This window comes from Alligator sinensis, unplaced genomic scaffold (genome assembly GCF_000455745.1).
Source record: "Alligator sinensis unplaced genomic scaffold, ASM45574v1 scaffold277_1, whole genome shotgun sequence".
Lineage (NCBI taxonomy): Eukaryota > Metazoa > Chordata > Crocodylia > Alligatoridae > Alligator > Alligator sinensis.
In genome coordinates, this window is record NW_005841899.1 from 1114861 (window position 1) to 1129800 (window position 14940).

At 44.4% G+C, this 14940-nt stretch overlaps 1 protein-coding gene across 7 annotated transcripts in view; it reads right to left on the minus strand.

Annotated features, from left to right (window-relative positions):
• The window catches only part of NCKAP5 (NCK associated protein 5), a 461300-nt gene that overhangs the window by 329273 nt on the left and 117087 nt on the right, over positions 1-14940 (minus strand). For 6 of the 7 annotated variants that reach the window (XM_025197576.1, XM_025197574.1, XM_025197573.1 and 3 more), the window contains exon 3: positions 8237-8370. The exons of the other annotated variant lie outside the window; for it this stretch is intronic. In XM_025197576.1, the coding sequence (XP_025053361.1) occupies positions 8237-8370 (134 nt within the window). The remainder of the gene's footprint in view (positions 1-8236; positions 8371-14940) is intronic. 7 annotated transcript variants of the gene reach the window in all.

Sequence of the window (14940 nt, forward strand, 5' to 3'; positions counted from 1 at the left end):
TCTTAGCTAGCTAAAACACCATCCTCCTTTTAAGATAAAGGTCAAATATTCAAATTGTAACTAGAAACAAGCAGTCTTGAGGTCTTCAAACACAAGTGTGATATGTACCTTCCAGTTAGCACTGCTTATTTAACAGGTTATTGCATTCTACCCTTCTCAGAGGTTTTGCATAAGCCCATGCAATCAGACCTGGAGATGGATAAAGCAAAGGGAAGTGTTGCAAAGTTAGCCTCAGATACAAGTTCTTTCTACCTTTGTGACGAGCTGCATCACTAATGATCTAGTAGGGGTAGGGAGGGCTAATATGATAGCCCCCCATCCACCCCGGCAGCATGACTATAGCAGAGCTGAGACGAGCCAAGCAAAACCCGTAGGGAGGCGGGGGCAGATGCAGGCTGCCCGCTGCGGCCTTGGGGCTCCGCGCCATGCTGTCCCCTCCCCAGGAGCCCCGTGCTGGCAGCACTGCCATGACAAGGCGCCCCCGGCCCACCCAGCAGCAGTGGAGGGCATAACTCCATGTCACTTCTCCTGCTGCTGCCAGTTGGGCAGGGGGCACCTCACCATGGTGGCAGAGCTAGCATGGGGCTCCCAGGGGTAGGGCAGCAGGGTGGGAAGCCAAGAGGCCGCAGGGGCAGCCCGCATCTGCCCCCACCTCACAATGTGCCCCTCCCTGGGAGCGTATGCAATGGCAGGGAGCCACCCCTACTGCCCCCTGGATGAGTCACCCATTGCTCTGGCCCACTCCCTGCCGCAGCCCTGGGCCCCATGCACTGCCTTGACTGCGCGGCTCCCCCCAGGCCCAGGCCCAGCCCCTGTCCCACTCTGTCCCTCACCATGGGAGCCTCAACCTGTCCTGCTCTCCCCTCTAGACTTACCTGCAGGCAGCTGGGGGAGCTGTTCTCCACCTCTGCCTGGGGCTGTATTTCTGGCCACATGCATGGAGCTCTGTCAGCCTGCAAAGGAAAACCCACTGTTTCCCACAGTGAACAGAAAACCTTAATCCTTGCACGATACTGGGAATCTAGGACAAATCCAGTCTCAGAGTCATGCAGCTCAGGACTGGGATTTGATGTTCCCATTTTGTGACTGTCCTGCCCAATTAGAGATGGGTGGTCATCCTACCCTCTTCCCACAGAGGCAGTAGCTGAGGAATTCCTGCACAGTTCTGCCTAAGCTTGTTAACTCCATTACAGAGTTTGGCAAAGGTATACATACTACCAAGACTAGCTTTGCTAGCTACCCTTTCTCCATCTGCAGGAAAATATTACTAGCCAATGGAGCTGGACAACGGATCAGGCCAAATGCTCAACTGAGTGGAAGGAAGAGAGCAAAGATACTACACATCCCAAAATTTCAACACAGGGGAAAAAAAGATAGATTTCATTCTCCTTTCATGGATTTGGTAGTTTGCAGGATTTCACCAACTTGGCTCTAAGCAGCAAGCTAAACTCTTGTGTAACTTCACAAGAGTAACCTCTGGATCCTGTTTAGCCTGCAGAGGCTAGAACCACTTTGAGAAGAAAAACGACCATCTCCTCTCTCAAGGGGAATGCCTTCTGAGTTTTGAAGGAGTTGGATTTATTATCTTGCCAGCATCTTAAACAGAGGAACTGCCTTTATCTGCACACTGTATTGCAAAACCAGGCACTCACTTCATGATGGAAAATTCTGCTGGAAGTATTATCTAGAGGCCTAATATGGTAATAGGGCTGAATCCAGGATCTTATGCAATTGGCATGTATATCCTAGCAAAATACTTAAAGGAAACAGAAAAAATACCCCTTCAGCTTTGACTTCTGTTTTTTGTTGTTGTTGTGCTTATTTTACTACATGTATATCTGAGCTTCACTAAGTACCTTGCTTTTGTAGATTAATTGCTCAATGCATAGAAAATAGCTTAGAAGGCTCCAAAGTCAAATCTAGAAGTTATTTTAATACAAAGTGGACCTGCTCCAGACCCCTGAAATGGTTGAGAGACTTGATTAAATTAGTCACGCTGGCAGTTTTAAAAAAAGATGAGACCTTTACAAGAACTCCTTTATGACAGCATTGCTTCTTTCTTAGGATGCAAAAATCCCATGAACATCAGTTCAAACAAAGAAAGACAGAACATTACAGTGACTCAGAAACCAGAAGCATTTATCTGGAGAGAAGGTCCCTATCTTTATATCTTGTTCACCAGATTCCACCAATTATTTTTCTGCTTGAAACAGTTTTAGCTATTTAAAGACCAGTTGATTAAGAGGTTCTAAACCCTGGCTGGGAGTCAGACACTTGAGTGGATTTAGGTGTCTTCCAAAAACAAGAAGAATCTCAACGAATGTTAGGTGGGAGTTAGGCAGGCAGAACCTGAGTTGCTTCTGAGCATCCCCAGAATACCTAGCATGGATGCCCAGGGAATCTGCAAGCATTTATTCAGGCACCTAATGAGTTCAGGGGTTGCTGGCATAGGATGATTTTTGAATGAGTCTTTTGGAACTTAGGTGTCCAATCCCCATGTAAGTTCCACTTAGGCACCTAAAAATCAATTTATATCAGGCTCAGAGTTTAAAATGCAGGAATGTCAAAGTTTTAGGTCCTGGAGCTCTAAATACTGAACTGTTGGGGCCAGCTTGACATGCTAGGCAGCGGCTACCTCAGCCCCAATTCTGACTGCTAGATTACCACTGTCACTGATGCAGACAGTTTTGATACAGCCCGCACCAGTAGTGCCAGTGCCAACTCGCTATATCTTGTTACGCATGTTTTTGAATTATAACAAGTTTTTTGCTCTTTAGATAAAACTGAGTGTAGAGAGGCATTAAAATATTCATTTCCAAAGGATAACTAATTCAAAGAAATTGTGTATGACAGCACTAACACTGGCAGACATGCCATCTCCTTGAATGGACACTTTGTTAGTAATGGAAAAGGCAGCCCACTCCAAAAAGAAGAGGCGGGGAAGAGGGAGAAGCAACCCCTTCGCCATGAATGGGCAACATGTCTACACTTCAGCATCCAAAGGCCAAGATGAAATGAAATGAGATTAGTAGTTTGACCAGAGTTTAATGGATATTAGAAAAAAAAAAGACCAATCACTTTAGGCTAGGGGTTGTCCCAGAGTTACATCTTAGTACAGGAATTTTCAACTTTTTTAACAAGTGTACCCCTTCTACCTCAAAGTCTCAGCTCATGTACCCCTTTATATTATTCTCTCATTTTTAAGGGGCGGAGGAGAGCAGATTGAGGCTCCCATGGTGAGGGAGGGAGTGGGGCTGGGGCTGGGGCTGGGGCAGGGCAGGGCCAGGTGCTGCACAGCTGGGGTGGATTGTGGGATGGAGTCATGAAAGAAGTTTGTCCAGGGGGCAAGGAGAAGGGGAATGTTTCCCGCCACTGCGCTCACCCCAGCAGAGGCCCAGGGGGCAAGTGCCCCCCAGATCTGTGCGTGGGGTAGAGGCAGGTGCTGCTGCAGACTGGACTGCACCCCGCTGCCACTGCCCCAATTGCTGTGCAATGCTATGTGCCTGCTGCTGCCAGGTGGGCAGGGGACACACACACACAAATGCAGACAGATGCAGACACAGACAGACACACACCCAGATGCAGACAAACAGACATGCAGCTGCAGACCCAGATGCAGACAGACAGGCAGATGCAGACAGACACACACAGACACAGACACACAGATGCAGAGACACACAGACACATATGCAGATACAAAGAAGCAGACAGACACATGCAGACACAGACAAACAGGCATACACACACACACAGATGTATGCACATATGTACACACACTTACATGTGCACATGTTCACACTCACACACGCAGATGCATGCACACCGGCACACAACACATGCAGATGCAGAAACACACAGAAACCCCTGCCCCAGCAGGTAAGTGTGTTGGGGGGAAGGGCCAGATTGAGAATGATGGGGGAGGAAGGGAGTTTGTCTCCATTCACTCCTGGGAGCAGGGCTGGTGGGGGAGAGGACAGTGGTGCCCCTCTGCAGGCTGCATATGTGCTACCCAGATGGCTGGACTGGGGGGACTCTTATGCGGAGGCCATCACTGCCACCATCACTGCTCCATGCTGCTTTCTCATGGCTGGGCACAGCTCTACAGGCTGGTGACAGGCCTCGTGGCCAGCCAATCACACTCCGCCTGTCACCAGCCCGCAGAGCCGCACGTGCGACCGGCTGTGAGAAAGAAGCATGGGGCGCTGTAGCGGTGCGGGGCAGTGATGGTGACAGCTGCCGCATGCGAGCCCTCCCCCACCCTCCCATCTAGCTGGCCAGGCAGCGCATGTGCAGCCTGCAGAGGGGCACCACTGCCCTTGCCCCTCCAGCCCTGCTCCTGGGAGAAGGCACAGAATGCGGGTTGAGGTGGGGGGCAGGAAGGTGCTGCAATGTACTGTGTGGGGCTGATGGTGCCCAGCATGCGCCTGCCCCGGGTAAGAAGCAAAGTATGCAACGCGCCGGGGAAAATGCCACCACCATGCCCCAGGACGCACTCTATCCCTGCCCGCCTGCCTGCCCACATGTACCCCCTACAACCTTTCTAAGTACCCTTAGGGGTACACGTACCTCCAGTTGACATCCCCTGTCTTAGTACACCATCCAATCCAAGTTTCAAGTATTTCCCAGAGCCTGATTGTTGGGTTTTGCTATAATTCTCCAAAGAGTATAGGTGGCAACTGCTAGGTCACTTTGTTGTGATTAGATTCTGACAGAAATGCAAACATGCCTTCATCACAAGTGCTAGATAATTAGTTATCAATTCTGGTCTGATCTGTCGACAAAACATCGCCAAATAGAATACAGCAAAAAGAGTCAAAAACACTAGAAGAAAGCTAAACAGTGCATGTTCACAACACTGGAGCTTACTTACACTGTCACTTTATGCAAAGTGTTATTGGATTTGTAGTGGGCATGTCTGCCTTTTGGGAGTGACAGGCATAACCCAATAGTGAATGCTAGTGTGAAAGGAATACTGATAATACTGATACACAGTCTAATGTGTATTACAGAGTTACATTTACAGACCTTTACTGCTCTAAAATGGGTAATTTCCTACTTCGAGTAACATGCGATCTTAAAAGCCTTAGACAGTGTGCTAGCAACAGATGTACTTACCTATAAAAAAAAAGGCTATCATAACAGAAATACTTTTTGCAGTTCAGACAAAGTGGAATTTAAAGAACTGACCCTCACCTCTTCAATTACTGCTTGCAGATATATTTTACAATAATGTGTTTTATTGAACCTGTTTTCTGTACACCAAAATAGTAATCAAAATAAGTGAAGTCCAAGCCACTTCTATTACTGCTTTAATGTTTAATCACTGCATGGATTTGTATGGACTATATGCATTCAACAAGCAACAATTCTCCTGTTTGCTGATGGACAGAAGAGAAATGTAATCAATTTCTATTGTGTATAGTACTTAATGTGCTTTTTACAACAGTGGTAGAAATTGCACCTACTGTTTTGGTTCTTTTTGGACATCTCTGGACATACAGCTGTAAGAAAAAGTGCTGAAATGGTCACTACAGGCCAGACACAGTAGTGAGACAGAAGGGCACTTTTTCACTCCAGCTTCCAAAACACAAGGAAGTATACATTTCTGTAAATTCTGAGAAGCCAGCCAAGACATCTGATTAAAAAGGCACTGAGGAAAAACTGGATCTAATACTGGAAGGCCAGGAAGTGACTGGATAGTGTTGCACTCTACAGTGACCTGTGAGCAGATTGGGAATGAACATTACTGATAAATGGGAAGAGGAGATCAAAATCTCCACACAATGCATAGCCTTTCCTGAAAGGATTTTACCTAACCGATCAATATTTGAAGGCTCGGTCTCTTTTATTTAGTTTGGCAACAGCTGTATACTTCCTTATGACGATAAATTCTCATGGAATTGAACTGAAGAGTTACAAAGAAGCAAAAGATATCAGTGGATTTGAAGGGGAAAATACACCATCGGAGTTACACTTTTACAAGAAAACACAGTATCTGTAACTACACAACTACAAGGTAAAATCCTGCCTTTAGGAATAAACAGTTTTCTTGTAGCATTTATATTTTGAACACATGTGGCATCAGATAGGAAACTAGCACCTACCTATCCAGTGTCCTAACTAACGTGGGAACCTACAGTTTGATTTTATAAATCTGTTCCTTCTTGTAAAACGCAATGGTCAGAAATTTACCATGAAACTGCGGCTACTGTGTCATTTCAAGGGTCTGGTAGATTTACACAGATGCTGAGTAGAAGGACTTCGATTTATTAGGGAACCTTAGCCAGAAATATTGCTGACGTGGTAGAAGCAGGGCCTTCAATCAATAAAAAAAAAAATGCTTTCCTTCTGAAGTCTCACAGACAAAGCCGCAAAATTGTACATTTGTATGGTTGCTCAAAATGTTTTCACACAATTTAAGAATAGACAGCCTTTTGCATTGATTATAAAAGGTCTAATTAGTGTTTCACATGCTGTCATGCCCAGCCTTCTAAAGATGCAGAGAAAATACATTTAGAAGGCAGAGAGAGACCTTCTATTCAGCACAAGCTCTGAACCCGTATTTACATTATCCTAATGCCTGTACATATAAATCAGAAACACATAATCTGACTCAGCGGTGCAGATGTGGAGATTTTCAAATGCATGTGGAATTGTCCCACAACCTTTTGTTTCTGGGAGAAGTGGGCCAGACCGTGCACGGCTGCAACGTGAGCCAGCCCTCCAGCCTGCTTTAGGGGTATCAGAGAACCCGAATGGAGTAGGAGTGTGCGCGCAGACTGCAATCCTGCACGTGGGGCAGTTTCACCTAGCCACCACAGAGGTGATTGTGCCTGCAGCGTGGCACCCCGGAGGGGTTGTTGCAACACTCTGGTTGAGAACGACTGGTACAGCAACTAGAAACCACGCTGTTCAGTGTTGTACAAAAGTTTTCTTTCCCTGTAAAAACAAAACTAGATCTGATTTTTTGGGGGGAGTGGGACACTGCAAGAGGGTTGATGCATAAGTTCCTTTGTGTTGGATAATAAAAAAAAAAAAAGGGAAACTATTTTCTATTTTGATTTTGTCTGTATTGGTTGCTTTTCCTTGTGTAAATAAGAAGCATCCAAAATTGCATTTTGGCTAACAAGACCTCATTGTGCATCACAAAAACAATAAGGCTCTCTCCTCCATCTTAGCCATTTTTGTATATTGATTGACTATAACAGGGGTGCTCAACCCCTGGCCTGTGGGCCAGATCTGGCCTGCAGCCTCCTGTCATCCAGCCCACGAGGCTCCCCACAGGTCCAGAAATGTGGTGATTGGAGAATAGTGGTTCTGTGAGCTGGATCGGGCACCTGATCCCACCACAAACAGTTGGGTAAGAGTGGTACCAAGTCCAGGGCCCAAACCCCACACACACGGGGCTGAGAGGGGGCAGTGCTGGGCCTCAAAACCCAATCCTGGCATCCTGGGGGTGGGGGGCAGGCTCCTATGGACTAATCCTAGTGGGAGGAGGTGGCACCAGGCCTCTGGGGACCAAAGTCAGTGGAGCAGAAGGGCCTGATCCTGGTGCACAAGGCTCAATCGGACTATGAACTAGACTCACCCCACTCATCTGGCCCATGGGGCCAAAAGGTTGGGCACCACTGGACTACAGAGATAAATTAAGACTTTGGTTCTGCAATATCAGTCATGTGAACAGATCCCAAGCTCTAACACAGAGCCCCATTCAAGCCAATGCAGAAACAAGGCCTGAACGTGTTCAAAGAGAGAAAAAGCTTCCATCTTCTATGATGTTGCATACTTGGCAATAGCCCAGAAAGAATTATCCCATTTCAGTAATTTAATAAATGAATGTTATTTATAATTGTAAGGAAGATGACAACAGGCACAGCATTTATTCATCATACCAGATTATGAAGAAAATAAAACTTTGATTCATTCATTTCTTGAGAAATGTTAAAACCTATGATTTTATGGAAAAAAACAGTAGGGGTTGTATTAATTTCTTTTCTACAGATTTTGTTTAAACTGGCTCTGGAATTGTATAGCAAGGGTATAATCATCTAAAATTCCATAGCCTGCTTACAATCATTTATCCAGAAGCCTATTGGGTTTATCCTTATTACATTCAGTAGGAGTTTTTGTCTCCTTTATGTCCTTGTTATCCAAACTATCAGAGTGATGCCCTGTGCTTTGAATTAAAGCATATTCTTTCCATATTGAGAACAAAGTTTACAGAACCATGACATACCTTGAAAATTGCTGCTGCAATCCACGCATTTGAGCTCTGCTACGCTCTGACTCCAGTGTCACCTCCCGTAATCTTTTTTCACTCTCGAGTCTCAAATGTCTTTCTTCCTCCAACTCATGTATCAGCCTCTCACGCTGGAAAACACCACCAGAGGTCACATGTTAGGCTGTGGCAGAGCACTTATTTAATTTTTTTAAAGTGCTTTCTTTGAGGATAAAGATAATAAAACCTATGAAAAGAGACCAGCAAACCTACTGAATTTATTTAATCCTGATGATTTGGTCTATATCACTCTGAATTGCAGGAATGGGATGACGACAGCCCAAACCTAAGTTCTCCCCATTGTGAATATGAGAATGATCATTGGGGTGAGATTCCTTGCCCGTCATTCCCATATGCCCCCTTAAGGAGAGATTTGCAAGGGTTAAATGATGCTTGTCCTTTGTTGGTAATACATACAAATGGTTTAATACACTATTATATCCAGCGGCTATTATCATTAAAGGTAAATGGGAAAAAGGATTTACAGATATTGTTAACAGTTGAGAAATGGGATAGTATCTGGAAATCACTCTGTAAAATATCTAATTCATAGCTCTTAAGATTTGTTCAGAACAAGATATTAAATAGGTTTTATTGGATCCCAGAAGGTTATTTAAAGCAGGGCTAGCCTCAGATGACTATTCCTGGAGATGTGGAAACCAGGTTGGGTCTCTTACTTATATTTTATTCTTTTGTCCTAAAATTGCTCGTTTTTGGCTTAGCATATATGTAGCACTTTCTAAGATACTTAAAATTAACATGGTATCATTGCCAGTTTTATGCATATTGGGGGTTATGGATTCATTACCATTGTCTGCACCCATGAAAAAATGGCTAGCTATAATCTTTTTGGTGGCTAAATGGATCATTTTAAGGAAATGGAAAACTCCCAATGTACCTTCATTTTCGCAATGGTTAAAAAAAGTTATGCATGTTGTGTTAATGGAGAAGATTAAATATGCAAATAGACATAACTGGGCTCAATATGAAGAAATTTGATGCAATATGAATCTTATGTTAAGTTTATCAAGTGATTTGTTTGTGGTTTGGTATCCTTTAAATGTATATATATATTTGTTAGTTGGTTGTATACAATGTCAAACTCTCCCCTTCCCCTACTGTTTACTAAATTTATAGCATGTATATTTATCTATTGTGTAATACTTTGTTTTTGCTTTTTTATTGCATTTTACTTAGTTTATATTTTATTGTTTTTGCTGGCTTTATTTTATTGTTATAATATGAAAATTAATAAATAAAATGACAAAAAAGTGATGCTTGTCAAGGACCTATGGCTCCCATTGTTGAAAAGGCCACCACCCATACGGAGGGAGAGAATGGGCCAATGACCACCCCCATTACCCAACTCTTATCTGGACAGGAGGCAACTGTCATTGTGAAAAATTTGGGGCCCCCTAAACAGGTATAATTTCTGAGATTGGTTATATTCCCTAAATCAGGTATGGGAGTCAGATAAGCTGTCAGCGGGAGATGTGGTAAAAATTGTAAAAGTGGCCTTGGGAATAAATAGCTCCTTATTGTCTAAAAAGGTTTATTAGGGTGAAGAAACGAATGTAATAGCCATCCTGAGGGAAGTTGCAGGAGTATTTGCGGGGCATGGTGGGATGCTGCCCACAGTGGCTAGGCCTGTGCAGAAACTGGGTGAAAATGCAATAATATTTACAAATAAATTGTAGCTAGCCTTCCGGACGGCGGTCAATTTAACCACACCCCTGCAGGGGCAAGATATGAGGGATGTCAATCCATTATTCAAACAGCTCCTGTTTGGAGTACTCAAGAGGGAAACGAAAAGCAAGCTCTCATTGCTGTGTGACTCGGGGTCAGACTGGAAGACAATTCAGAATGCAGTATTGCATGTGCACTGCAGTAATGAAGCCTATCAGAAAGGGAAAGGAAAAGCCTCAGCTGTCACCTTTAATAATAATGGACCGAAGGGGACAGGAAAGTCTTTTTCTAGCACCCATAAAATATAGCAGCTGGGCTAGGGACAGAAGTTGCACATAAACCAGTTTACGTGATCAGAAACTGGTTTAAACCTGTAACAGAACATAAGTTCAGTGCACGTAAACCAGTTTCAAAATGGCTGAAACTGGTTTAAGCTAAACCTGGTTGAATGTAGTATCAGACTTAACTGATTTGGGTCAAACTGGTTTATGGAATTTCTGTCCCAGACCCCTTCCTGGTTCCAGTTCAATCAGAGTCCCCCAGCATCCCAGCATTTTGCAGTCCTGGGCAGGGCTGTGCTATCTGCTCCAGAGTAGGGCTGGCCCCACCCCTCTGCTCCCTAGCTGAGCAGTGAGGGCTGACTCACTGGCTCGTGGTTCATAGATGTGCTGCTCAAGCATATGGGAACCCGAATGAGAAAAAGCTGCCCAAACTGTAACCAGTAAGTTCCCGCAAGTGTGGGCTCAACACAAATTGGAATGTGGGAGAACTGAAGCCCAGATTTAATTGCTGGACCTGATCCCCCACCCCAAAAACAATACAAATATCCAACTGAGGCTGAAAGCAGCCTACAGGAGACCATGAACACTTTGCTAGAACAGAGGGAGGTTGTAGAACAGCAGAGTATCAACCATGCCCCCATGTGGCCTGTAAGAAGAGCAGATGGGAAAACAGAGGCTGGCAGTGGTTTATACGGCCCTCAATAAGGTCACTCCTATGACAGTCCCAGTGGTAGCAAAATAGTCAGTGGTAGCAAAGTGATTGCAGCAATTGTTGGAGGGCAAAATGGTTTTCAGTGCTAGATTTGTCTAATGCCTTCTTTGCCACTCCCCTTCACCCTGATTTCTTGTATAAGTTTACATTTGTATTCAGGGAAGGACAGTACACCTTTACTCGGGTAGCTGCACCTACTATATACCACACTTGTGATGCACGTGTGGGATAAACTGGACAACCAAGAAAAAGTGATTTCATATGTAGATGATATCTTGATACACTCCAGTACCTGAGGAGAGAATCTCGAATAGTTAGGACGGATCTTACAACTGATAGAACAGACAGGCTTTAAGGTGAGCCCTAGTAAGGTGCAGCTATGTCAGCAACAGTTTTTCTATTGAGGTATAACTTTAGTGCATGAAGGGCAATCCCCAGACACGCAAAGGATACAGAAGTTACCAGCCCCAACCTATGATACCACCCTGCAGTTGTTCCTGGGACTGACACGTTTTCCTTGGGGGGGGGCGGGGGGGTCATAGAGGAATTTGCAAAAAAAGCAGCGCGTCTATACAAGCTCCTAATAAAGGAATTTCTGTGGGAATGGTGGGGGGGAGGGTGGAGCAACAAGAAGCAGTTAAGGCCCTTAACGAAGGCTTGGTACAAGCATTGGCCTCAGTTTGCCCTCAAGTGAATAAGCCATATATCCTCTAGATAGCAACCACTGCACGAGGACTCAGAGAAGTGCTGAGTCAAGACCATGGCACCAACGTGAGGCCTGTGGCATACGTGTCCCAGCTTCTAAATCCAGTAGAGCAAGCCTTCACATCATGCAAGAAAGATGTTCTGGAATTAGTGTGGCCACTGCATCATTGGAAGTGTCTGGTTGGTCTGGCCCCAGTAATACTGAGGACAACACAGATGCCAGAAAATACATTTTGGGTGTGTCTACATGTGCATTTACTGAGCAGTAACTTACTGCAGAGTAAGAGGCTTTTACACCAGTGTCTATACATGCAGGTGTTACAGTGCAGTAACACTGCATGTGAACTGACTTGGAACTAAAGTTAGCCCCAAGTCAGTCCATACAAACAGGGTTACAGTGCAGTAAGGCATCTACACATGCCTTACTGCACAGTAACTACTCAAGATTATTCCCAGTACCCAAGTCAACATAAACTGCCATAGTTACTGCAAAGTAATTTTCACTTACTGAGCAGTAACAGTGCATGTGTACATGCACCCACTGCCTGGAAAAGCTAATGAAGGCCACGTATCCAATCCAAGATTAGCTAAATGAACCTTAGCACCAATAAACAAAGATGTCAGTGTAGAAAGCAGACAGTTTATCTCAAGCCCCATATAGCTTGCTCACAGACGAAGAAAAGCATGAATGCCCATTTCCTGAGACAAAACCAAAAAGATATTCTCCACTTAGAGGGAACTTGGCTGTCGCTGAAGCAGACAAAGGACCTTATGTTGTTTGGTTTGTGAACAGATCCAGCTTCCACAGCAGGATAGTTTACAGTTAATGTTAAAAACGAGGAGGTGATAAAAGGAAAGTGCACCCCCATTCAGCACAGGCAACTGAGATTGTGGCCATAGCAGTTGTGCTAGAGAATACTCCACAAGATGGACAAGTGGCAGTGTCTTCTGACTCAGATTGGGTAGTAAGAGCCATTTTGGACTTGCTACCAGTGCGGAAAGAGAGAGGTATGAAGTCAACTGATGGAAAGACAGTGGCTCGTGCTTCCAAATTGTTGCATGTGTAGTAATTATCAAAAAACAGGATTCAACCCACCTATATTAGTAAAGTAAAGGCCCATAAAAAGGGAACTGAAGAAATCAAGTTAAATTAGGAGGTTGATTTACAGGCAAAGAGTGGAGTGAATGACGGGCCACAATGGATCCTTGATAAAGCACCAATAGTAGCTGGAGCTAAGAGAACCCAAGAGGCAGTGGATTTGGTAGCATTACAGGCTCAAAGCAAGGAAATAAAATACTTGGTAAACAAGGGGCAGGGGAAAGGATGGAAAATTTGGCAAGAGCCATCAGGATTGGCTTTAGCCCAGAAACAAGAGGAGAAGGAGGCTCCAGTGTAGGAAAAATTACGGGTAGAAATGATAACTATGGAACATGAACATGGACACTTAGGGATAGATACAATCCTAATAAGACTGCAGGCAGTGGGATGGTGGCCAAGTATGAGGGAGGAAGTCAAACAATACATTAACAACTGCTTACCATGTGCAGCAAATAAGCCTGATAGCAAAGTAATTAAGGGACCCCCCAGGATAACACAGAATTAGTGGTCCATGGAGTAGGCCACCAATACACTACATTAGACCCATGCCTCAAATGACAAGGGGGAATAAATACTGCCTGGTGATAGCAGATAACTTTACAAATTGGACTGAAGCTACACCCATTTGTAACAACACAACTACCACCGCAGCACAGGTGTTGGTGGAACAGGTGCTTTCCAGGTGGTGGGGCCCCCAAAGAAACTGAGTCAGATTGGGGCTCTCATTTTGTTGGAGAAAATATCACACAGGCAGTCTGTCAAGCTTTTAAAATACAATAGAGACTGCACAACCCCCGTAGTTCAGGTCAAGTGGAAAGGACAAATAGAACCATAAAGACTGCCTTGCAAAAAGTGGTCAACCAACAAGGGAAGGATTGGGATCAAAAGTTACCCTTCATTTTGATGGCACTTAATTTTGACAGCACTAACTGTAGCTGCACCTGGAATCACCGTAAACAAAGCCATGACAGGTGAGAGATGCAGCCACCAGAGCAATGGTGGCTAGGAGGGGAGCCTCTAGATAGCCTCCAACCTCATATCCTAACAGACCACAAACCTGTCATAATCAGTGGCTACCACACAGCGGCAAGTGGCCACAGCCTTGAAAGCCAATGTCCAGAAAATGGACAAGCAGCTAGGCCCCATATGGCATCCTCAGGAATGGGAGATCAGAGACCAGGTGCTGTATCGAGAGGTAAAAGAAAAATCATGCGCTCAGTCCTCTATGGATGGGACTAGTCTGAATAGTTACCAAGGCCAGTCCACCTGTATATCAAATAGAAATATGCCAAAATTCCACATGTAAGCAAAAATGGTTTAACTCTTCACAACTAAATGCTTGGAAAGGAAAAGAATGAGGGGTGAAGACCTCATTATTAATTATGTTTCAGATGCAGTTCAACAGATCCGGAAGAATGGCTCGGGCAGTGATTCATCGAACACCTGTGATGAAGACTGCGGTTATAATGAAGGAGAAGGAAAAGGTGTGGGTATGCTTACGGATAAAAAAACCCAGGCAACTAAAGGAACTGAGTGCTAGCATCAAAGAAAGTACTGCAGAAAATTGGTGGGATAAACTGACCCACTGGATCTTCAGCCAAGGACTTATTCACATTATCACCCCCCGATTATTGCATTATTGATTCAAATTCCTTGTACTGTAGTTTGCTTACATGTGTCTGTAAACTGATAGAAGCAACAAATGAGTGAACAACATGTCTCGCTATTATGGAAGGAAAAGAAACAGAATGATAGTAATGTAATTTTATGTCCTTGTTCTCTTTTAATATTAGTTCTGTTTAATATTAGTAATATCAGTAGTTCTTAGCATATTATTATTAATATTATTGGCTATAGCTGTATTTGTAGTGTTATGTGATGTGTATCGCTTACGTAAGCAACTGAAAATTTTAACGGCCAGGCAAGACACCCTCCTGTGCAAAGGATAGTGGCTGGGGCAACACTGGGTTGAGGTGACAAGACTGCCACAAAGACTATCAGTCTCCACTAATGGTTACAAGCCATTAGGCATAGAGAAAGTGGGGCTTGTGGCACCCAATACCAGACCTGTGTCATAAAATGGCAAGTAACAACAGAGGCCAAGGCAAGAGTGGATGAGGATAGTGAAAGCACTATCAAGAAGAACTAACAGTTCCTCTGCTGGTGGCTACAACCCACT